Source organism: Festucalex cinctus, chromosome 19, assembly GCF_051991245.1.
Source record: "Festucalex cinctus isolate MCC-2025b chromosome 19, RoL_Fcin_1.0, whole genome shotgun sequence".
NCBI classification, from domain to species: domain Eukaryota; kingdom Metazoa; phylum Chordata; class Actinopteri; order Syngnathiformes; family Syngnathidae; genus Festucalex; species Festucalex cinctus.
Genome location: NC_135429.1, coordinates 14,437,290 through 14,462,132, shown reverse-complemented (window position 1 = coordinate 14,462,132; position 24,843 = coordinate 14,437,290). Strand labels below are relative to the sequence as shown.

The window sequence follows — 24,843 nt, the reverse complement described above, 5'->3', positions numbered from 1 at the left end:
GGGTGGAGCCAATGCTTATTGACGACACATCTGGACTTATTCACTTTTTTTTTTTTTAATCCAAATATATTTCAATGTAATTACAAAAAAAAAAAAGAAAGAAAAAAAATGTAAAAACCACAACGCCATCTGCTGGGAACATTTGTGCACTGCCTTCTCCCGGCCCCTATACTTCGGAGTCCCTACTATAGGTAATTCAAGAGCAGATGCTATTGTCTGGTGCCTTTCGCACAATAAAACAGTAAGAGGATTACCGCCACGCACAAGCTTTTTTGCATCTCGCAGGCCGCTCTGACTTTAGCGAGGCTGAACGGACCAAATTCTCTGGGGCGCCGTGCACGCGCAGCCACTTTGACACGCACGGAGGCGGACGACTGCCGGCTCTCTCTCGTCTCCGAACGCACCGGCTCATTAAACACTAATTCCGCAGAGGCTCCGTCCATCCACTATTACTACTACTATAGCCGGTATTCTCTACAAAGACACGTTGGTTGGCGCGCCAAAGCTGCGTACATAGGAAAAAGTGGACCGGCCTGCTCGGCACGCGATGGACTCGAACCAAAGCTGTTGAATGACGCCCGCAGTGTATTGCCCGTCCTCTATCTGAAGACAAGGATCAGGAGCAGAGTTGAGCAGCGGAAGGAAGGAAGGAAGGAAGCCTGCGTGTCGTCTACGGCCGGCATGGCGTGCAGCTACGGTGACAGCCGCTTGTGGACCTGGCAGGTCCTCCTCGCCATCTCCATGGTTCTAATCCCGCTGTCCGCTCACGGTAAGGACCGCCGCAAGAAATGCACGGAAACGTAGTAGTCACACCCAGGCGGGTTTGTAACACGCACTCTTGCGTGAATTACATGTGCACCTGCAAGCATGTCTTGGGTGGGGGAAAAAAGGCAAGTTTGCTTGCATTCATTTAGCATGTGGTGAGATTTTTTTTTTGGTACAAAATAGATGAATTTAACATGTTTGAGAAATAAAATGATGTCATCCATGCAGACATGGAGTGAGACAAAAAAAAAAGGTGCACATGTGCCAATTAGTGCGATTTAAATTCCTGCGGATTTTCCACGGAGGCAACCAACCCGTCTCATTTGCATCTCTTGAGATTCGGAGGGGGTCGTAGTAGTGGGAATGAAGGTGTTAATCAATAGGGGGGGAAATTAGCTTGCAGCCGCTGCCCAGCAACAGGCGGCTCGTGCACGTGGAGGGTCGCGGGGGTTCACATGCACGAGCATCCCAACCCCACCCCCCCCACTTTTTTTCTTTTTCTTACTGCGCCCCTTGAAGTTAACCCTGCAGCATTATGACCAATAAAAACGTGTAGTGTCATATATGTTAATACTATAACAAGTATTTGAGGACGATTTGAAGCTGAAAATGACATTAAAACAATAGTTACTCATTTGAAGAGATAATGGAAACAAATCACCATTTTTGTTCATCTTATGTCACATTAGTGTCAGCCAGTCAGATTGTTACACAAGTCGTCTTTAACGGTGGCAACGATCCGGACTACCATCTTGTGTTTCTTCTGTGTGCGTGAAATCGCACTGCGGGGGTCCATCTGCCTTTGTGTCCCCGCAAAGCATGTTGTTAAGTGTAACAAAAAATAGCAGCAGCCCCTCCCATTGCTGACAAAAAAAAAGAAAAAGATTGCTATTAAAACTATCCAATTAGGTAGAACCACATCAGTGATTTCAAACTGGTGTGTCGTGGCTTATATTCTTCCATCTATGTTATTGACATATAGTGACAGGGCGGAACAATTAAATGCTGTTGTGCTTGATAGGTGGGTAACTTGACTTTTATTGGTAGCTTATTCCATTTGTGTGCAGCAGAACAGCGAAATGCTGATGCACCATGTTTGCTTTGAAATCTCGCTTCCACTAATTGACCCGAGTCTGCTGACCTCAGAACCCTACTGGGTTAGTTAGTTTAATGTATTCAGGGTCCAAGTCGTTCTATGATTTATAGACCAGTGGCATAATTTTAAAATGTATTCTACAGCTGAATGGGAGCCAGTTTAAAAGTCAGAAGATGGTTGCAATAATCGAGTCTACCAGCGATAAAAGCATGGACGAGCTTCTCCTGATCTGCTATAAGATTTATTTTTATTTATTTATTATTTTACATACTACCGCTTAGTCGGAAGCTGAGATCTGAACCCAAAACTAATGTCAGATGCGCTAACCGATTGCTCCCAAAATAGAGCCATATGCCAAAATACCATTAAGAAAAAAAATTGATTGAGAATAGGGCCATTAAATATCAACAATATGTTATATGCAGTCCCACAAGTCTAAATAGGGTATTCTGGTTAATATTGCGTTATAGCGGAATATGAGTTAAGCAGTAAAATCCAACAGTTATCAATATCAGAAGTAGGGATGTCACGATCGGCATAATATTGTGATATCGTGATATTAAAACTGCCACAATATCGTCGTCGTCATATTCACGATACATAAATGCAAAAAAAATCTGTTAAAAAAAAGTCAGGCTGATTTCCATTTGTGCAGTTCTAGCACCCTCTGGTGGCTCTTTTTTTTTTTTAGAGCAATTAAATTTTCACAAGGGATGTTTTAGCCCTTCTATGTTTAAAATCTACACTAATTGTCAGATGAAGGGGAACATAATATGCCTGTGAAGCAAGTCAATATGTGGCGGAACTCAATGTGTGCATGCATTAACAAAACAACATAATAATAATAATAATAATAATAACAACAATAACAACAACAACACTAATACTAATACTAATAATAATACTAATAATAATAAGAAGAAGAAGAAGAAGAAGAATAAAACATAATAATAATAAGAATAATAAAACCTAATAATAATAACAACAACATAACGATGTTATGTACAAAAGCACAATATTGTGCTTTTTTTAGTATGAGCTCTTTTATATAATATTGTGACCATTTTTTAAATATCGCCAACCTCCCCACAATACCGTGATAATTATCGTATCGTGAGTATCATATTGTATCGTGACATTTGGATATCATCCCTAATCAGAAAGTGGCCATTTTGCCACTTGCTGTCGAGTGAAAACATCAGTTGTTCAGGTCTCAGGTAACGACCAATCACAGCTCAGCTTCTGAAAACATGCGAGTTGTGATTGGCTGTTGCCAAAGCAACTGTGATGTCATCTTCAGTCGACAAGCAAGTGGCAAAATGGCCGCCCCGCTGAGATTTGCTGCGTAACTCATATTCCACAAATGTAATAATAATCAGAATGTCATTTTTAGACTAGTGGGGTCACGTATAATATAATGTCAAGAAATGTTTATGGTTGACTTCCACTTTAAATAAATATTCAATAAATAAGACTCCTTGCCTCTTTGCTGTCCTGCACTTTGGGTCCTCCGCCACAAAAACTCTCAACCTCCTGACATTGCGCCCTCTTGGCTAATAGCGATGGTGTCTGGGAGTGTATAAGAGGACAGCCACCTCCAGTCAAACTTGTTACCATGGTGACAAGAGAAGGTGAATCGGAGTGGCAGTTAAAGGCGCTATTTCAAAAGGAAGGAATCCATTTGTAAAGCAGCGGCCACTTGTGTACTCAATTTGCTCCTCTTGCGCTTGTAATCTGTCCATGTTCCTTTTAGTGCTTGTAAATGGCTACGACTGCCAGCTGCTAACAGGATGCGACGTTTGAGCCCCCAACGGACACCACATTGGCAAATAGCATCTTCAAAAGAAATAGTTGGAGTCAATCGTAATCAGTTTTGGTGGAACACGTCTCTCAAAGACTTTCACTCTACCTCACTTTTTTTTTTTTCCCCCTCCCCAAAGCTGAAGTTGGCAGACATCACTTTAGAGTGAGTCTGGCTGATTGATTAAAAAACAAGAGCAGTAGCACCAAACACTGGATTCTCTGTTTCCGCTACTGCAACCCTCGCTTGTCTCCTCCTTTCAACCTGCCACCTCTTTGCATCTCACCATGGCAACTGCGCTCTGTGTGTGTGTGTGTGTGTGTGTGTGTGTGTGTGTGTGTGTGTGTGTGTGTGTGTGTGTGTGTGTGTGAGACTCTCATGCTTCCCTCGGTCACCGCTAAAGGTTTCGTGCCTTCAGGCACGTTCGGATGGTCTTAACATCAGCGCTTGAATGGCGTGCCTAACAATGAGCTGCAATCTCAATGGACACAGACGGACAGACAGACAGATGGACGGACAGCCAAGTGCTCAATTGAGTTTGGCTGGTAATGTGCGGGAGATTGTGTAAAAGTGTCTCCTTGAAAATCAATTGGGAACATTATCACCCATCTGACACTAGTTCCGCCCGATTCACTGCCGTGAACGTTTCATTTTTGTCAACGGTTAAGCACGGCTAAGGATCAAAAAGCTAAATTCCAATTAGCATTAGCCACTGAATGACAGAATCAGTTCCAAATTCAATGTACTTTAGCCGAAAAACACATAGTACTCCAACAAATAAAAAATTTAATTTGATCAAAAATGATAAACCCCTGCGATTGGCAGGCAACCATTTTAGGGTGTACCCTGCCTACTGCCAAAAGCTAGCTGGGATAGGCTCCAGCAACCCCGCGACCCTTGTGAGGAGTAAGCGGTAAAGGAAATGGATACTTTAACCCAACCCAACTCAACAGCAGAACAGCACTTTTTTTTTTTTTTTTTTTTTTTCTCTTGGCTCCCATTTTAAATCCATCTACGTTGTTACTAGCTAGCTTCATCCTAGGTAGTACTATGCTAGTTTGTCTTTCAGCTCCGGAGTCCATGTTACAAAACTCACTATTGTTTGTTGCTAGTACGCCATTAGCCAGCTAACAGCTGAAATGTTAGCCAGCTAAATATTCCTGTTGCTAGGATGGTGTTAGCCAGCCAAATATTACCACTGCTAGGAGGTGCTAGCCGGCCAAATATTACCATAACTGCTTCTGGATGTCCATTCGAATGCTGCAAATACGTACCATGAAAAAGAAAAAAAAAAAAAAAAAAAGTATAATACAATACGGTCCACACTCATGCACATTTCTGATACACCAGCTGCATTGCTAATATGCATCTATTTACATGCCACTGTACCCCTGCGGATGTTTTATTTTATTTTTTTGTGGGCGTACCCAAACAAGCAGCCTCTAACCTATGGTTCTAAATCCTAATCTACGTAATCCTGGCCCAGTCTTGGTCACTAGAGCACATTAGTCAGTCATTCAGTGTGTCTAATCCTGCGTCGTCACACTTTGATTACACTGCAGTCTTGAACTCGTGTTTGGCTGTCATTTACAGCAAATCGCTTGACCTTTGAACCTTTTAAAACTGCATGGATTTGTCCGCGTGGTCAACTCAATCTGCGTTCTCATCATTTTTGGAATGGGCTGAGCTTGTATCAGCGTGATTTATTATTATTATTTTTTTATTAATACACAGGAATTTGTATGCAGATTCCTGACAGACACTTAGCCTGCGGCAACCTTGAGGCGAATCTTGTTGATTTTACACATAGTTTCAGGACAAATTGATATACATGGAAAAATGGATAGATAGACTCAATCTAACTTCAGGCAAAAAAAGCAATCTTCCCTCAAGACTGGTTGCCAGTCAATCACAGAATGCCAACAAGGAAAGACAAATTATTTATTATAATTATCTTCATCTCATAAATTCAGCCAAATCATCTGTACAATATTTTAAAAGTCACTTACAGATCCCTCAATGACTACATACGTTGTGGGTCTTGTGTCATTTGAGCATCCTGTTTGGTCACTAGTTTTGCCAAATTCCTTTGACACACTGCCTCTCACACAAGATTAAAAACCAAAGGTGGTCGAGGATAGAGCCTTGTGGACTACCCAATCACTGCCATAGACGGCTATAGACGTCAAAGATTCATTTTGGCTGGGCTGGCAGTGAATGAGTCAATGGTGCATTCTAGCAAGATATTATTGAGAGCCTGATAGCTTTCATAAACGACAACTGCCTAATTTGTCATTCGGTTTGAATTGACAGGGAGGCATTCGATGGCCAGGCGTCATCATCACCGTAACCAGTCCTCCATCAACCGGGAAGCCTTGAATACCAGGATGGTGCTAAGCGACGACTCGGCAGAGAGAGACCACCTGATACAAGCGGGGATCCCCACTTTTTCCAAACATCACCGCTCCCATAAACACGTCCATCTAGACCCGGATCCCGTGGGGGAGGAGCTTACTGCTGGAGGTGCAGGGCCGGATCAGCCCGGGAACCCCTTGTCCGATGACATAATCACCGTGGAGTTCCACAGTCCAGCGCCGGAGATTATACCGTCTGATATTGATCACAATGGTGCGAAACTTCCAAAACCCCAGAAGCAAAAAGGAAGCAACCCCACAGCTTGGACGCTCTCAGACTTTTACGACTACCTGTCCCCCGACGACGATCTCTCGGCGTCCGCCCCCACCCAAGAGCCCGAACCCTCCCCTTCGCCCCCGGCTGACATGGAGGACGAGAACCCCCTCTTGGCTGGCGCCCCTGCTCGTCCCGTCACTGTGAAACCCGCTGCGGAGAACAAGCCTGCCTTACCTGCCCAGCCCCAGCCGGATCCCGACGATAATGAGGACTTGCGCTTGGGCGGCGCCATGGGGAGCGACGGTTGCCGGCTGGGCTTCGTGCGCTCGGGACCCGGGATGTGCGTATCTCAGTGTGACGTTGAACCCAATTTCTGCTTCAATGAAGGAGTGTGCACCGTGGTGGCAGGAGTGGGAGCTTTCTGCAGGTAATAAACACAAACACATATTTGTCACCGTTTGCGTCACTAGTTCACTTTGCACCGAGGCATTACAGCAATGCATTTTCTTTACTCATGCATCCATTTTCTTGACCACTTACTCCTCACAAGGGTTGCGGGTGGTGCTGGAGCCTATCCCAGCTGTCTTTGGGCAGTAGGCGGGGTACACCCTGAACTAGTCGCCAGCCAATCGCAGGGCACACAGAGACGAACAACCATCCACGCTCACAATCACACCTAGGGACAATTCGGAGCGTTCAATTAACCTGCCACGCATGTCTTTGGAATGTGGGAGGAGACCGGAGTACCCGGAGAAGACCCACGCGGGCACAGGGAGAACAACTCCACCCAGGAAGGCCGAAGCCTGGAATCGAACCTGCACCGTCAGTACCGGGAGGCGGATGTGCGAACCACCCAACCACCGGGCCCAGGCTTACTCAAATGGATGTAAAAATAATTATTTTCATTCGTTACTGTGCACAAAATCTTAAGGTGACATAATTCTACACGGTCCCCACGGAGTAAGGAAGAGGCGGAGTCTCCAAGCTATTTTTGACACTTTAAATTGGTCATTAACAAAAATAACAGACAATATGGGAACAGATCAATAAAAACAAAAAACAAAAAAAACAAAACAAAACAAAAAAAACTACATTTTTCAGGTATATGTGCTTGACTACATTATTTTCTGATAACTTTTTACTTTTACTCCCTTTATTAGAAAACAATACTTTCTCATTTTAGTCAAAATAGGCTAAGAGTACTTTACTTAAGGTGACATCATGCTACACGGCTCCCACGGAGTAACGAAGAGGCGGAGTCTCCAAGCAACACTTTAAATTAGTCATTAACATGTACAAATAAGACGATATGGGAACACACCAATAGCACTGATTTGTATTAAAAAAAATAAAAAATAAAAAAAAAACACGCACAAAAACATTTTTGTAAAAAATACATCGTTACAAGTATTAACTACATTTTTCAGGTATATGTACTTTAGTACGTTATTTTCTGAGGACTTTACTTTTACTTCCTTTATTAGAAAATACATTCTCATCTTAGTCAAAAACAGGCTAATTCCTTTTTTTTTTTTAACCCTCAACAAATTATTACTTAATAACATTTCAGAGTATTTTACTATCTTTACTTAAGTACAGGGTACTTTTATCATCTCTACTAAAGTGAAAGTAACTAATGGTAGTTGTCCTTTTTGGGCAAAGAGCCATATTTGGTAAATGGACAACAACAACAACTGCACAACATAGCATACATGTAGCATTAGGCTAAATTGGGATGTTGGTGGCGGATGCCGAGGAGGGGTGGATTGTTGACTCTTCCCCAAATGTCATTTTCTAGTCTAGGGGAGGATTTCCAATATGGCAAGTCACTAAAACAAAAGAAAAGTTTGAGGACACCATTAGGTCATACTCATAGTGACAGAAGGCTGGATTAATGTGTCATTAAGATCAGCAGGGTCACCAAAAAAAAAAAAAAAAAAAACCCCCAAAAACCCCCCCCAAAAAACATGCATTTTGAAGACAAGAGATAAAGAGTGCGTGAGCATTATATACGGTATACACACACTAGGCAGACACTGACACAAAGCGTATCACTGAGGTGACAATTCGGTGTGAGCAAAAGAACAAAAACGCACATGGTCATTCAATGCTGTTTAGATGGCACCATTTTTGCAGTCTTGCAGGAGGTGAACGATTGCTCATCTTGTTGTGTCTATTGAGTAATCACACAAAACACTCACCAGGGTTATAATAGTTTGGGGTTTTTCATAGTTAGTTTTTATTTCATTTTCACTTTTGCTTGATAATTTGTGTTATTTTTAATTAGGTTTTTTTTACAGCATGTTTAATTTTAATTTTTATTTGTTCGTTTTAATTTAATTTCTATTACTTTGTGTTAATTTTTATTTTACTATAGATAGAAATAGAGATAGAGATAGCAAGTAGACAGATAGATAGCAAGTAGCTAGCTAGCTAGCTAGATAGATAGATATAGATAGGAAGTAGACAGCTAGATAGCTAGGTGTTGTTGAGTGCAATCAAGGAAAAAAAGGGGGAATAAAGTAGAGATGTTCAATCTAGTACTCAACTCTTGAGTAGTCACCGATACTAATACCAAGTACTGATACCACTAGTACTTTTTGTTCGCAAAATAAATAAAAAAAACAAAAAAAAACAAAAAAAACAAACCTCCATATCCCAATATATTGTGGCATTTTTCTTGAAAAATGCATGAAAAGAATTCTAATTTATTACTTTATCTATTCTAATTTCTAGTCCAAGATCATAAAAATGGCCGGCACTGGCAACGCCGTCGCGAGTACCAACACACAGGAATAAGGCTGGGTACTGGCCCAGTACTGATACCTGGCATTGGTACTCGCTCATCCCTCATTACTACAATTTACATATAACTGATCTTTCTTTATCTGGACGGCTGTACGGTATATGAAAATAAATACATTTAAAATCAACCATAAAATCTCACTTTTTATTCATACCGAGTTTAATTTTATGAATGTAGTTTTAGTTATTTAAGTACTTTCATTTTTATATTTGATGAATGATTTGGGTTTTTTATTTATTTTAGTTTGAGTTATTTCACTAACAACTAAATGTATGTGCATCACAAGATATGACTCATGAAGAAGAATTAATCGCCATATTTTCATGAAACCATGTCACACAGACATATTACTAACCTTGGAGCTGTTCTAATTTTTACATAACCCCCCCCCCCCCCCCCCCACACACACACACACACACACACGTTTTTTTTTTTTTGTTTGTTTGTTTTTTAATGCTGGTGAACATGTTCGCAACTACACAATGAAGCCGTTGCACGCACATTCACACATGCATACGCGCATACGCTGATCCTTTGAGCTCATTAAGGGTTCGGCTGCGGGGAGAATCCCAGCTTTGGCAGACAGACCTCAGGACAGCATCAGCCTCTCCCATTGCTAAAAATATGTTGAATGCTATTGCGACACACTTTAACCAAACTAAGCAAGTCAAGTGGTCCGAGCTACTGCTGCCCAATCACGTGTTCGGCACGCTTCTGTATCAATATGATCATTGATTTTCCATCTGTGCATCCAGGTGCAACGTGCAGGACTACATCTGGAACAAAGGCACGCGCTGCGACTGGGCCATCACGGAGTTCCAGGTGATGAGCGTGGTGGTGGGCGTGGCCTCCGTGGCGCTCCTGCTCCTCTTCATGATCGTCGTGTTCTTCGCCAAGAGGCTGCACCGCCTCAAGAACGAGAACAAGCGGCTTCGCAAACGCAGGTGTGCGTTTGTTTATGATGATTTTCGGAAAACCAGAAAAAAATAAAAATAAAATTCCAACTGGAAGAGTCCAGTTGCATTGATTGAACCGTCGCATATTACCATAACCTGCATGACTCAAAATCGAAAATTTTTAGTAAGTACATTATTTTTTTCATTGATATTGTGACAGTTATGTTAAAAATGACTTAGACCGGGGTTGTCAACATAAGGTCCACGGGCCACAACCGGCCCACCGGGGGGTCCAATCTGGCCTGTGTGGGCGGAACATAGAACTGCAGTTTTGCACTAAAATTGTTAATTTTGTGCACTAGAGGGCGCACTGACAAGCGCTTCAATGACATTCCGAAATTTGGCTTAGTCAGGATTTGATACAAAGATTTTACACTTTTTTTTTTCTTTTTTTTTAAAGAAATTTCAGATTACTCTGCAATATACTTGCATTATATATACTTATAATTATATGAACCCCCCCCCAAAAAAAAACAGTAAATATTTTTTACGCCCATTTGAGATCAAATTTGGGTGAATGTGGCCCCTAAATTTTTAAATGAGCTTGACATCCCTGACTTAGACAATTTCAGAAATTGTAACAAAAGTCAATTCTCAATTGATTTTTTCTCTTTTTCATGGTGATGCTCAATATTGCCATTTTAATATTGCAATGATTGATATATATATTTTTTTTAACTGGCTAGCCCAGAGGCGGGGAAAACGTACTTGCATGCAGTATTTAAGTCGAAGGAAAAATACTCTGTTAGAAGTAGAAATGTCGAGTCATCTCCTTTACTTAAATGAAAGTAAAAAATTACAGACTTAAAAGTAAAAGTAAAAATGCATGTATGCAGTCAATTATATACTAGGGATGTTATGATATCCAAACATGACGATAGGATATCACGATATGAAGGCCGCGATACGATAATTATCACGATATTGTGGGGATGTTGGCGATACAAAAAAAAAAAAAAACTCATATTGTCAAAAAATGAGCTCGTAGTAAAAAAAATAAATAAATAAATAAATAAATTTAAAAAAACTGCCAAAATTCCAAATAAATGACTGCAAGTGAAAATAAAAATGGATATAAAAAAATAATTCGTAAATTATATCCCCAAAAAATAAATATAAATGGTAATAAACAGAGCAAAAAATGTATACATATACAATAAATACCTTTTCTATTTAATTTTTGAATTATATATTTTTTGTATCCATTTTTATTTTACTAATAACACTTATTATAATATTGAGGCACATACACATTGAGTTCCTCCACATATTGACTTGTTTCATAAGCATATTACGTTCCCCTTCATCTGACCAATAAAGGGATTTTAAACATATAAAGGGCCAAAACATGCCTTGTGAAAATTTAACTCCGCTAAAAACTAGCCACCAGAGGGTGCTAGAACTACACAAATGTAAATCAACCCGACTTTTTTTGTTTTTGTTTTTTTTTTTGTTTTTTTTAAATGTGCTACTTTTAATATCTTGACATGGCGACGACGTTATATTGTGGCAGTTTTAATATTGTGATGACGATATTGCCATTATAATTACATCCCTATTATATACATTACTGCACCCATTTTGATTACGACAAAAAAAATCTAAAAGATAATTAAAAAGTTAATGACTGGAATTTGAGCTATTTTATAAATTTGCTGCTTTTAATTGTGTCAAAATGTTATTTATTCAGCGTTGTCTCACAAAAAGATATTAAATATTGCAGATATGTGAGGGTGTATTCACGTTTGTGGAATGTATATTTTTAAATTAATATAGTATTGCGCATTATTGAAGGCGCATTGGGTCAATTCAGTGTTAAATGATGCTGCTATTTACTAACAAAGTGTTAACTTAAAGTATTAATACTTTTTTGCCTCACAGTGTAGAGGTTCTAGGTTCGAATCTACGTGGATGCTTTCAAACGATAATATCATTGTTGACATCTCTGGTCCTTTCAGTAAGTACCGTCCGCAGAGCGCGGAGCCCCAGACGGACGGCCTCTCCGTTTCGACCACAGCTGACGGCTCGCAGCCAAACGTAAGGAAACTGTGTGATTCCCCCCCGCCCGCGCCTCAAGCTCACACTCACAACCTGGCGTACTATGACAACATTATCTGTCAGGTATGCCCCACCTTTCCTCATGTTTACTCTCCACCCTTTCTCCTTTTTATTCAGCACCATTTTCAACTTTCCCACAACCGTCATCACTTTCCCATTATGTTCCTCGATATCTATTGACCTCATGGTTCATCATGTTGTGTCCGATGTGCTTGCTTGGTGCGTCTTTGGCAGCTTGCTGATATCCTGACCAAAGCTTAGCGCAGTGCTTCTCAAATAGTGGGGCGGGCACCATCAAGGTGGGCGCGTTTGACCTCGGGGAACATGCTTTTTTATTTTTTATTTTTTTACTGTCCTAGCATAAAGTGCAATTGCACCTCCACTACATTAGGGGGCAGTGGCGCTCTCATTATTGGCAGTGTGCGCAGGGAGCATTCGCTCGGTGGTGTAGGAGTTTTGTTTGCGCTGAGCATGCGCGCTTTGCACACAGCAAAAAATAAATAAATCAGCACAAATTATTTTATATATTTTTGTTTTGCAGGTTAAAGGTTTTTTTGTTTGTTTTTTTTTTGTTTTTTTTTAAATATTGTGCTCCTGAGTTAATGTTGGTGATCAGTTTGAATGCATTATTATTTCTTGATTTTATGTAATTTTATTTTTCCGTATCATATGGTTTGACAGTCAGTCAAAAAATGTTTATAGTTTAATTAAGGATTTAATTTTATTTTTTGAATTTCAGATGCACTTTAAGTCTTTCCTGTTACAGTTAATAAAGCTATTCTTTGTTGTAAGTTGGTCCATATTTCTTTTTTTTATTTATTCTCTTTTACGTTAAGGATACAGCGTTATGCAGAGGTGTGCTTATAACAATTTTATAGACAAATGATACTATTTATAGTCACTGGGGGGGGCGCGAGATGTTTTCAACTTTACGGGGGGGGGGGGGGGGGGGGGTAGGGGGGCATGACAGAAAATAATTGAGAAGCACTGGCTTAGCGAAATATGCATGCACCGTAATATCCCTGCTAATTCAAGATAGCTTACTTAGATTCATAAATATATATGTGTACGTATAGGCAGGAGCTCATATCTGGATGTATCTTGATGGCTTTTTACACTCACTGATTCCCTCAGAGGCCATCATCAACCACCTTTACCTGGGAATTTAAACCCAGAAACTCTTATAACCACTACCAGGTAAGCGGAGCGGAACATCCGCATCGGTTGCAATACCCCCCCACCCCTCCCACCCGGCTTCGCTTTGACCTCTCCAGCTATTAAACGCCACATTTTTGACACTCCGTTGCAAAGCCCTCCAGCCCACAACAATATCTTGCAATCGATCTTGTTGTTGCCGGAGGAACGAGCTACTTTAATATTCTCCTGAATGGTGGAATGATTAATCACCCCGCTGCTAGGCTCTCTGCAAATCGATTGTTCAGCACAAAATACACTGGCAAGGTTCCCTCCTTCGCCCGCTTTACCTGAACGTCCTTTGAAGCTTCCGAGCTGTTTTGTTTGACAAAAACTCCCTGCTATGGCTTGCGCATGTATTGCTCCTCCAAGATGCATTCTGTATTGGAATGTGTGCATCAACGGCAAAGTAGAAATGTAGATCACCACATGTATCCCACCGGACTTACAGTATGATAATATAATAACATATTATACTTTTGTCAGCCATTTGGTACAGTTTTTTTTTTTTTTTTTTTTTTTTTTAATAAAAACACAGGACCACGTTCATTTAATATAAAATCTAGGGGTGTCAGGCGATTACAAATTTTTAATGATATTTAATCGTATGACTTCAATAGTTAACTCGTGATTAATCGTAAGTTCTACATCTGTTCTAAATGTACAATAAAATATTTTTAAGGTTTCATAATCTTAACATAAAAGTGGGTCAATGATTGTCATTTTATAATAATTCATAAAATGGAGTTAAAATTAAAAAGATGTGCGATATTGATTTGTGTTGAGGTCATGTTTCTGCCACTAGACGGCATAATTGCATTTGTAAGACGGTGACAGCTCAGCTCAATCCTTCACATGAAGTAACTTGTGAAATTATGCACATTTTTTTAAAATTGTAAAATACAACTTGACCCCAGTGTCTCCACAAATTTATGCATTATTATTAAATTTATGACTGCTAAATTGTGACGCGGATCATGTGTGCTGCGTTGCGACTGGAACTGCCCCAGTACAGGCTAAGTAAGGGTCATTAATTAAAAATGTAAAATTAAATTTATTAAATTTAAATATATTATATTAACTTTAAATATTACATTTAAATATATTATATAATAAATTTTACTTTAAATCAATTTAAAGTAAAACAAAAATAGTGGCATTAAAGGAACTTTAAATTAACGCAAAATTAATGCACTAATTTTGACACCCCTAATAAAAACAAAACTTTTTTTTTTTTTTTATAAACCCTACACAGATATGCAGTATAACTGCTTGAATCATTAAACTTTACTAGTTAAAAGTAAAGACGAATTGACTGTAAATGAAAGACAATCATAATAAATTATGTTTACACACAGTTTATACTTCTACTGTATTTTTCTTACACTCTTTATTAAACTTCTAATTAGTTAGGACACATTTTTTCTGTAATTTGCCAGACAAAATGTTTTTTGCAGACTTCCAAATTCTACTGCAACCGTCATGAGTTACGGTCTTAATATGAAACCCAAATGTCTTCAGTATACCAAAAAATTGTATAATATTGAATATACAGATGCATTTTTGGCCCAAGCACAGTTCTGAAAATAAAGCTGGGGGCTTGTGCATAAAAATATGCAATTAAATTAAAGCCATTAATCCAATGTATCCTGGTGGGATACAATTTCACATCATTAGTGCTTATGTTTAGCTGCCTATGGGTGTCTTGTGTGTTTACTTCCTGAATTGAATGTGCTTTAGTTTCACGACACTGTGATCAGCAGATATCAACATCCTTAAAAATCTTTGGGATGTGATCATGCGTGACGGGAGAGGACATTTAAAAAGTAGCGCTCGGCCGATCGATGGTGGCCCACTTAGCGCCTGCTGTGACCTTGACCTTCAGCTGTCGGCGACATGATGATCAATGAACGACCTGAACGAGCTGACGCGTGCAGATGCGCACGGCCTGTAATTTCCACTCGCTTTTTTGTCACACAAGCACAACTTAAGAGTTAATGAACACAACCTTGTAGGTTACATTTAATGAGGATAACCCGATTGAGGCTTATATAATGAATGTTAAATGTATTACGCATAACTGGTCGGGCTAACTAATACGAACAAATAGTGCCGTGCTGGCATTTCAGAGCAGTTAATGGCAAGTTCTTGGTCGCTCTAAATGTCAGGTTGCGAGGCTAAAAAGCGCCCCCCGCAGGCACATGGACCGCAATGCGCTAGTTTAAATGCCGCAGGTTTGATTTGATTCTTTTGTTTCAATGTTTAAACATAATTAGGCAGTCAGCTTTTGAGCTCTTTTAAATATTATAATAATGATTGTGTTTAATATAGTAAACTAAATGTTGGCATCTTTCTAACATCACAATCAGCTCTTCATAAAAATAATGCTCAGTTTTCATTGATAGTGTCAGATGTACAATATAACAGCACATTTCTCCTCTTGTAGCTAAAATGAATGCAAATACTTTAAACATTTATCACTTAAAAAAAAAAAAAAAAAGCCATACCAGTAGATGCGAGGGATGTAACGATATCCAAACATCACGATACGATATTAACACAATATAAAGATCACAAGACGATAATTATGACAATATTGAGAAGGGGTTGGCGATATTTAAAAATCACGTTCCCCCTTCATCTAACAATTAGCATAGATTTTAAACATAGAAGGCCAAAAACATCCCTGATGAAAATTAAATTGCACTAGTAAACTAGCCACCGGAGGGTGCTAGAACTGCACAAATGGAATCAGCCTAACCTTTTTTTTAACAGATGTGTTCCTTTTAAATACTGTGAACATGACGACGACGATATTGTGTCGGTTTTAATATCACGATATTGCCCTTATCGTTACATCCCTAGTAGATACTACTACTAGAAACTACTGTACTAACACAAACTAATTAAATCACTACCTTTATGACCAAAATAAATAAATAAATCAGAACATACATTGTACGTACATTATAAATGCAGATTTCCTTTTTTGGATCTCATTAGCATGTGCAGATGTCGCTTATGTATGTGTGGAAAAAAATTTCCTAAACATATATGAAGATATTGTATACGGTAAATACATACTGTGAATATAAAAAGCCTACACACCCATGTTCAAAAGTTTAAGATAAAAAAAAAAAAAAATGAGACCAAAATCATAAAAAATAAATAAATCCACCACTTTTGTGACCTATAACCTGTGCATAAAAAAGCCTACTAGAACATCAGAATGTTATTTGGGGTTAATCAGAGGTACATAAAATGGTGGTAGGCGTCTTCTGACTAGCGTTTAATATGAATTTGAACGTGACTAGTTAATGCTCAACATTATTATCGGTGCCGATATTTGTCAAAATTGCCAAATTTGGCCTTTTTTTTTTTTCCCCCCCCAATCCGAAGGCCGATAAAAAGCTGGTCATCTCACTGAGCGGTGAATGCTTGCGAACGTAGCGAAATTGAAGGTTTTCATCAGGATTTGTACACAGACACACAAAAGTATTTCGAACAATATCAGACCAATTTTTCTGTCCGCGAAGATCTTTTGAAAGCTTTTATGAACCCTGACAAAAAAAAGAAATTAGCTGCATTTGCATGTATTTGTCGCTCAGTGAGATACAGGAAACCTTTCATTAATGGATTTATTTAAATTTCTTCTTAACTCATTTACTCCCCAAAACATATAAATACATTCTATTTTAAATATTACCATGCTCCCAAAGATGTATTGATACGTTTTGGCTTTGATGCAGCCTCTGAACTGAAGAGAATGCTTGAAGTAATTGTAGTTATTACAAAAATGGCCAGCAGATGGCAACAGAGTAAAAGAGATCAAAAAGCTCTTTTTTCCCCCCCCACTATTTTAAACAGATTTGTGAATAATGATGAAACGTAGCCATATTGTAATGCTAATTGATGCAAAATGGAAACAGATAGAAATCTGCTTTTTTATGATGAAAGAAGAGGCTCTAATCTTTCTTTTGACAGGTTCCATGTTTTTATAGCAATAGGACACAATATCCTATGGGCCTTGCAAAATCAGTCAAAATCTACTAATAAAAATAATAATAATAATAATTTTTTTTAAATGATGCTGACACTGGGAACTCCCTACACTATTTTTTTTAAATAAAACAATTAAAAATTAAATTAAGAGCTTACGTTGACATTTTGGAAATCTTTATCTCCAGTCGAAAATTACTTGTTTAGCGTAACACATGCCGATGAACAATTTTTAAACAAAGCTATCAATTCTTTGTATGTTTAAATGAAAAAGTACATTTTAAAATGTTGATATTTTCTCATTTAACTGAAAATGAATATTGGCTTGAAGTATTGGTTATCGGTAGAGATGTTCGATACCACTTTTTTTCAGACCGATACTCAGACCCTCAGTACTCACCGATACCGATACCAACTGCTGATACCAGTAGTACATTTTGACAAATAAAAAATAATAATAAAAAAAAATCACTAAAAGATATTTTTAAACAAATATATTTCCTTTAATTTTGACCAAAAAAAACAGCACAGTCACTCTTCAATAGTCTTAACGCTCAAAATAAAACACAAAAATGCTCTTTTAGTTTAAGATTCACAATTTTGAAGTATTTCCAAACCGGTGAATTTTTGGTGAAAAAATGCTGCAAGCTAGCGGCACTTACAGGCAAGGAGGACTCACTTACCGTCTTCCCCCTCCGCCATCGCTCGCTTGTACTCGTCTGCGTCACGAGTACTCCAGTACTTGAAAAAAGGCTGGTATCGGCCCGATACCGATACCTGGTATCGGTACTCGCCCATCCCTAGTTATCGGTCTCCTTGACTACTAATAATTGTATCTTGAAAACAAACATATTGGTCTATCACTAGAGCCTAGAATACACACTTTATGAGAGGGTGTGCACACTTTTGCTACCACATCATTACCTACTTTATTTTAATTGCCCTTCTAGAAATTGTTTCATTTTGTTCAATTAAGTTGGCATGGCCATGATTTGTCTCATTTCTAAATATCACAAAAATTGCGCAATAGGGGTGTGTAGACTTTTTTTTAATTTTTTATATATATCTGTTGTCCTTACTGTATTTTTTCTACACCGGTACATCAAACCCACACAAGTCCATAACAGTTCCCGTTTTGTTTTGAGTTGTGCTAAAAACAAAGGAAACTTCCCTACAGGATGACCCCAAGAAGCAGGAGGACCCGGCCAAGTCCCCTGCGGCCAAGGAAGATGGCGCCATGAACATCCTCAACTCCCACTCCCCCAAACACGAGAACAACCGGCCAAACTCTGTGGTCCACGACCGCAGCCGCAGCCCCAACGACGCCGACGACAACGCCGAGGTAAACGTGCTCCACAACAACTTGGTCTAAACACCCGCCCCCCACCCCCCAACGCAGAGCACCCGAGAGCACATAGCAGTGAGTTGTTTACACCTTGAAAAAAAATAAAATAAAAAAAGAGCACACCGTGTATCCTCAAGCCCCGCCCACGTCAAGTTAAGCACACACGATTGAAGGATACATCATGTTTACAAGGCTCCGATGTCACCATTGATTCCATAGTGGCGCCGTCTCGTTTCTTTCCTCTATCCAACTTTGAACTAACGACTGACTTTTTCCTCGCTTCTGACGCACCCGCCTTGGTCTTTGGCCAATGAACTCGCCCCCGTTGTCTCCCATCTTGACCCCCGCCCCCTGCCTAACTGTCCCTTCTCCGCTCGCATGCATCGGTGTTAATCAAAGTGACGTGTCTGAAAATATTTGCAAAAAAAAAAAAGGCACAAATTGTGGAAACTAAGTGGTTCTGTGCTTGCAACTTTTCATGTTCGGCATTGCTGATAAGTGTCTAGGTTACATGACGTCAAAGTATTTGCTCGAGTCGATATTGGAATCTATATATTAAAAACACGCTGTGTCTTGGTTTTCAATGTGATTTCTAATACTTTTATGTACTTGAGGTTCTTTTGTACTTTTTTGGCTATACATGGAGGATTCTAGTTAACAGTTGTGGGAAATAAATCTTTTTCATTTTATCCAACTGGTCCTCGTGTTTTGCTCTACGTACTTTTTTTCCCTGCGTGTCTCTCTTTGTCTGCATGTCTGCTCGCGAAGCTAACGGCCGCCCAGCTGCTCCCTCGCTAATAATAACCAAACGCTCCACTGACCCCGCTTTTGTGCTACTGTCGGCTGCTCACACGCTCAACACAGACACACACAGACACACACACCCACACCCACACACACAAAAGTGTCAATTCAGCACCATGGACAGCCCCCTGCTGATTACGATTCCATAGGAGCTTGCAATATACACTTTACCTGGACAATACATTAGGGACATGTGCACATTCCAATGGGATCCCATACAAAAGGTGACCAAAAAAAAAAAAAAAAAATCAGCTTTATAAAAACGGAACATTAAGTAAATATTTAAAAATCTAATATAATGGAGGATATAAAAAAAATGTATACAAATAAATGTACAGTAGCAGCAAGAATATGGATCTCAAAATTCTCAATATAGAAAAATATATTTATAAACTTTGTATTTATATAACTAAAGCTAAAACCAAAAACAATGAGATAGGCAACAAATTAAGTAGGGATGTAACGATATCAAAATATCACGATACGATGTCACGATATTGTGGGGAGCTTGGCGATATTTAAAAAAGGTCAATATTGTAGAAAAATGAGCTCATACTTAAAAAAACCAAAACAAAACACAATATTGTGCTTCTGTACATAACAGTAATGTACATAAACAACATAAATTTGTAGTAACACTTAATATTGTGGAATTGTTGAATTTTTATTTTATTTGTATTATTATTAATTAAATCTCTGGTGTAATAACCTTATTTATTGATTGATTGATTTTTTTTTACTTTATTTTATTATTATTAATTAAATCTCTGGTGTAATAACCTTATTTATTGATTGATTGATTTATTTTTTATTATTTGTTATTTTCCTCCATGCGGCCCCTGAGCTAACATGAGTTTGACACCCCTGAAACTAAAAACTAACAGAACCACCCTGAAAACTAATAAAAATTAAAATGACTTTCATTACCCTACTGCCATATTACAAATAAATCGGGTTATAAAGTGTTGCATTTTTCTAAATATGTAAAAGCACAAATAAATTATTTGTACAATTTTTAGGACTAAACACAATTTCTCTTCATAACATTATGTGGTCCTTGCGTCCTGATTTTCTGTATGTGGCCCTCAAATGAAAAGGTTTGGACACCCCTGATCGAGCAGATTCCGCATCCCTCCCACTCAATGTTCCCTGCATCCTTCTCTACTTGCCGTATTTCTACACCAGGATGGCGTCACTATTGGCCTGGAGGTGCTCCTCCCCAAAGACGCCAAGCTGCGCCCCGACAAGAGCCCCCCCCTCCACTATGACGTCTTCCTCTACAAGGTCGCAAACAACGGCGAGCCGGCCGCCTCCCATCATGCGACCAAATCCCCCAAAACCCCAACGAGTGCATCCAGGATGGCCAAATCGCCCAAACGCCATCGCCACAGCCACCGCGAGCCCCTCTCCGGGCGCCACTCCTCGCCGTTTCTGCACCCCTCGCCCGGGAGGCAGCCGTCACCCAGTCGCCATTCGGCGCCCGGGGGGTACTCGGCCCCCGGGCGCCAACGTTCTGCCCATCGCTCGCCCAGAGGCCGGCCTTCCAGTTCTTATTACTCGGGCGCGGAAAGAGAAGACGGCCACATTCGTCCATCTCCTTCCTCTCCTCACCTCACTCAGCCTTCCTCTTCACCATCCAGGGCCAAGTGCAGCCCGGTCAGCACTCGATCTTTGCCGCCACTCTAGTGGACTCTTCACGACGCTTACTCATGCGCTCAAAACGCACGGATAGAAAACCATTTCAGCATTTATTCCATCCAGCTTGATCTTCTAACAACTCCTAACAATTAATCGAACTTAAAGTATGAGCCTCCTGGATGATTAAGACAATACAGGAACATGTACTACGATACATTACTCCACTAGTTAACGTCTATGCTTGACAAATTGTACACAGTATAATTCTGTAGAGTAATTTTTACTCTAAACTGAGTCTATTTTACTGTCTTCCAAGTGTAAATTTTACTTTATTTGGAGTGGGACCAAATAGACTCAGTTTAGAGTCAAATTGACACTTGGAAGAGAGTAATGTTTTTGGTCTCCTCTTGGATATAAGCAACCAGTAGGAGTGGCATAAGCGCATGTCTCCCAAGATGAAGGTCATGAGTTCGTTCCTCAACCCTTGAGTGACTTTTTTTTTTTTAAAAACTCTTCCAAGTGTAACTTTTACTCGATTTGGAGTGGGACTCTTAAGTGATTTTTTTTTCATCCATCCATTTTCTTTACCGCTTATTCCTCACAAGGGTCGCCTATCCTCAGCTGGCTCGGGCAGTAGGCGGGGGACACCCTGGACTGGTTGCCAGCCAATCGCAGTTTTTTTTTCATCATTATTATTATTATTATTATTATTATTATTACTTTTTTTCTTTTTTAACTCACTTCCAAATGTAAATATTACTCTAGGGTGGGACCTTTGAGTGACTTTTTCTTTTCTTTTTTTAAATTTCACTCTTCAAAATGTAATTTTTACTCTATTTAGAATGGGACCTTTGAGTGATTATTTATTTTATTTTATTTTTAATTTTACTCTGTTCCAAACGTAAATTTAACTATTAATCAATGTATATGACCTTTGAGTGAACCCCCCCCCCCCCCCCCCCTTTCTCTTTTTTTTTATTTTATTTTATTTTTTTATATAATTTCACTCTTCAAAATGTAAATTTTTACTCTATTTAGAATGGGACCTATGAGTAACATTTTTTTAAATTATTTTTATTTTACTCTTTCAAATGTAATTTTTACTCAATCTACAGTGGGACCTTTGAGTGACTTTTTTTTTCTTCAATTTTTACTCTCTTCCAAAAGTAAATTTGACTATTAATCCATGTATATATATGACTGATGAGTTTAGTAATGAAGCGATGTGGACTGGTTTCTAATAAGCCATCGGCTTCTACCCGTCAGCCCTTCTTTCGGTTGTCAATGTTGCAAATGATATGATCGACATAACCTGTAATGTGTCTGAAAGGAAAAAATGAATTTAAAAAAATATATATATATTTAGCGTGGTACCCAATAGACTCAGAGTAAAATTTACTGTACAGAATTTACTGTGTACTAGTAGTACCAAGATGTCAACAAGTACAGCACAGTTTTGTCTAACTAGTAGCATGTGGCGATTTTTAAAGATTTTAAGAGTAAGACACATGTTACTAGTGCAGCTAGGTCATTTTATTTGTGCTCTGACTCATCAAGAGCATACTAGTATATGAACAGGAAGCTGGAGATCAAGGATATGGAATAAATGCTTAAACGGATTTCAAAACAAAAGTGTGTCATGGCTCTAATATAAAACAGTCATTATCCATTAGGATTCTAACCTTCATGAGGCTCATAAGATATAAACAGTACATTGTCCCCATTTTTAGGGGCAAGAAGTGCAATGAAGACACACAACACAACTTAAAAAAAAGGATTCAATACAAGTCAAAACCTCCAAGGTGGTTCAAACTCAGGACAAAACTCGCAAAAATAAGCACAAAATGATCCGGAAAGTGTGAACAAGCTGTCCTAACCTGGTGCCAATGTCAGTACATTGTTTTAGTTTTATCAGTACATTTTTTTTGTATTATTAGCATTTCATGTTTTGCTACATTTGACATGTTTCTGATTCTCCAATAAATGGATGATATTACAACACATGCAGCATTTTATTTCATTGAAATAGAGAGAAGAACCTGTCGGTAGTTTATCTGGTGGATGAGGGGCTCGACTGCCACCTTGTGGACAATTTATGCATTTATGCAAACTTTTTTTTTAATGTATATTTTGTGCAGTACATTTTAATCGATTTTACTTTTTAAAATTTGCTTCTTTTTTTTTTAAATATTACAATTAGGTAATATTTTTTCATAAATTCATTTTATTTTAGATTTGATTTTGTTTTTTCCAATTTGATTTTGTATAATAACTGACATTTAATTTAGATTTTTTTTTTAATATATATGAATATATGAATTAATATTCCGCATTTAGTATTTTTTTTCCCCCCTCATAACGTCTCAACTTTAGTCCTGCAAACCATGGGATGTTACTTTTCCCAAAATATCGTCTTATAATTTGTTCCTCATAATATGAATTTATGTATAATGTGACATCTTTTCTCTTGTAATATTACAACTCTAGGAAATTAACTTCTGTGGCATTTTCGATAACTATTTATAATATTTAATATATTACTCGAGGACATTAATGTTGATCACTATGGTGCTACTTGGAGCGGCAAGTATTTTGGGGGGATTTTTTAATTTTTTTTTTTTAATATAGATTGTTCACCAACTACTGATTTAGCTTATGATTTTTTATTTATTTTTTGTTAAATTTTGATCAGGTTCAGTCAATGAGACAATAGACAAATGAGACAACTCCTACACAGCCTTGCTGTTCTGTAGAGTTGAATAAATGATTCATAATGTCAGGCTTTGTGATTAATTCCTATTTCGTGTTTCGGGAAGTGAATCTGCCATCTCCAGTCACAGACACGTCAGTTTCTTTGTTCACTTTGAATTAAACATCTCCCCATATTTGCCAGCTCGGCCGTATTGGCACACAGCCGCAGGCCTCATTGGCTCACTTCTCTCCTCTGATTTACTCCTCGGAGGAGGAGGAGGATCGAGTGAAGGTGACCTTTCATGCCACTCCCTGTATTTATAAATAGGTTGGCACCAGTCGAAGTGGACTTTGTGTCACTCTAGGTGATACTCAGCTCTTTCTTGAAAGCACTCTGACCTGCCCTAGTCAGAAGTGGAATACCAAAAAAAAAAAAAAAAGCCTGATTGGGTACAATAGAGTTTTATAAACCCACTTGGACTCAAGTTCAGATTAGCCAGAGAAATTCAATTAAAATCTAAGGCCAAGTGATATGTCAAGTATTTTACCAGCTGGGAAGAGCATGCTACTACTCATGACGACTATTTTCTCAGACTTGCTCTGTATGTTTCCGACTGTGACAAGAATGATTAAATATTTAAAACACGTCTGGACTCATTTCCAAAAATACTCAAAAGTAAAAACATCCTATACCACTAAAAAACAAAAAGACAAAAAAACAAAAAAAAAACAATGGGATAAAGTCAACGAGCATTGCTGCAATCCATCCACATTGTACGTTTTCTGTGACAAAAATAAATAATTATTTCATTATGGCACAAATGGACAAAGATGTTCCCTCAGATAGTAAAAGGAACACCCTCCTCGAGAAGAATCCTTCCAGGCAGTTGCTCGATTGCTTTTTGCACCATCTCCTCCGAGATGTTACCCCACACAACCCGTTCTCGAGCTACTCCGGCTGTATTTTAAGAAACCACTAGATGGCAGTGTTGCACCGCAAGAAGCCCACAAAAGCGCTGCCATACAGTTCTGTCGACTTGACAGCCTCTGGCACTTTGA

The 24,843-nt window shown here is 38.8% G+C and overlaps 2 protein-coding genes across 8 annotated transcripts in view; one reads left to right on the top strand and one right to left on the bottom strand.

Annotated features, from left to right (window-relative positions):
* aste1b (asteroid structure-specific endonuclease 1b) overlaps window positions 1-24,843 on the bottom strand; it is a 57,037-nt gene that overhangs the window by 22,682 nt on the left and 9,512 nt on the right. For all 3 annotated transcript variants that reach the window (XM_077508057.1, XM_077508059.1, XM_077508058.1), the window contains exon 3: window positions 6,528-6,714. The gene's annotated coding sequence lies outside the window, so the exon portion shown is untranslated. The remainder of the gene's footprint in view (window positions 1-6,527; window positions 6,715-24,843) is intronic.
* On the top strand, window positions 136-22,989 carry cspg5b (chondroitin sulfate proteoglycan 5b). 5 transcript variants are annotated; one of them, XM_077508063.1, is made up of 7 exons: window positions 136-769; window positions 5,976-6,720; window positions 9,855-10,043; window positions 12,014-12,092; window positions 13,248-13,310; window positions 18,484-18,648; window positions 20,641-22,989. In XM_077508063.1, the coding sequence occupies exons 1-7, from the start codon at window positions 682-684 to the stop codon at window positions 21,139-21,141; spliced, it is 1,830 nt and encodes a 609-aa protein (XP_077364189.1). In that variant the 5' UTR covers window positions 136-681; the 3' UTR covers window positions 21,142-22,989. The 5 variants fall into 5 exon arrangements, with proteins under 5 accessions (XP_077364189.1, XP_077364187.1, XP_077364190.1 ...); XM_077508061.1 differs by having other exon boundaries at window positions 137-769; window positions 12,014-12,176; window positions 20,641-22,988; XM_077508065.1 differs by lacking the exon at window positions 20,641-22,989 and adding an exon at window positions 19,420-19,672 and having other exon boundaries at window positions 141-769; window positions 12,014-12,176.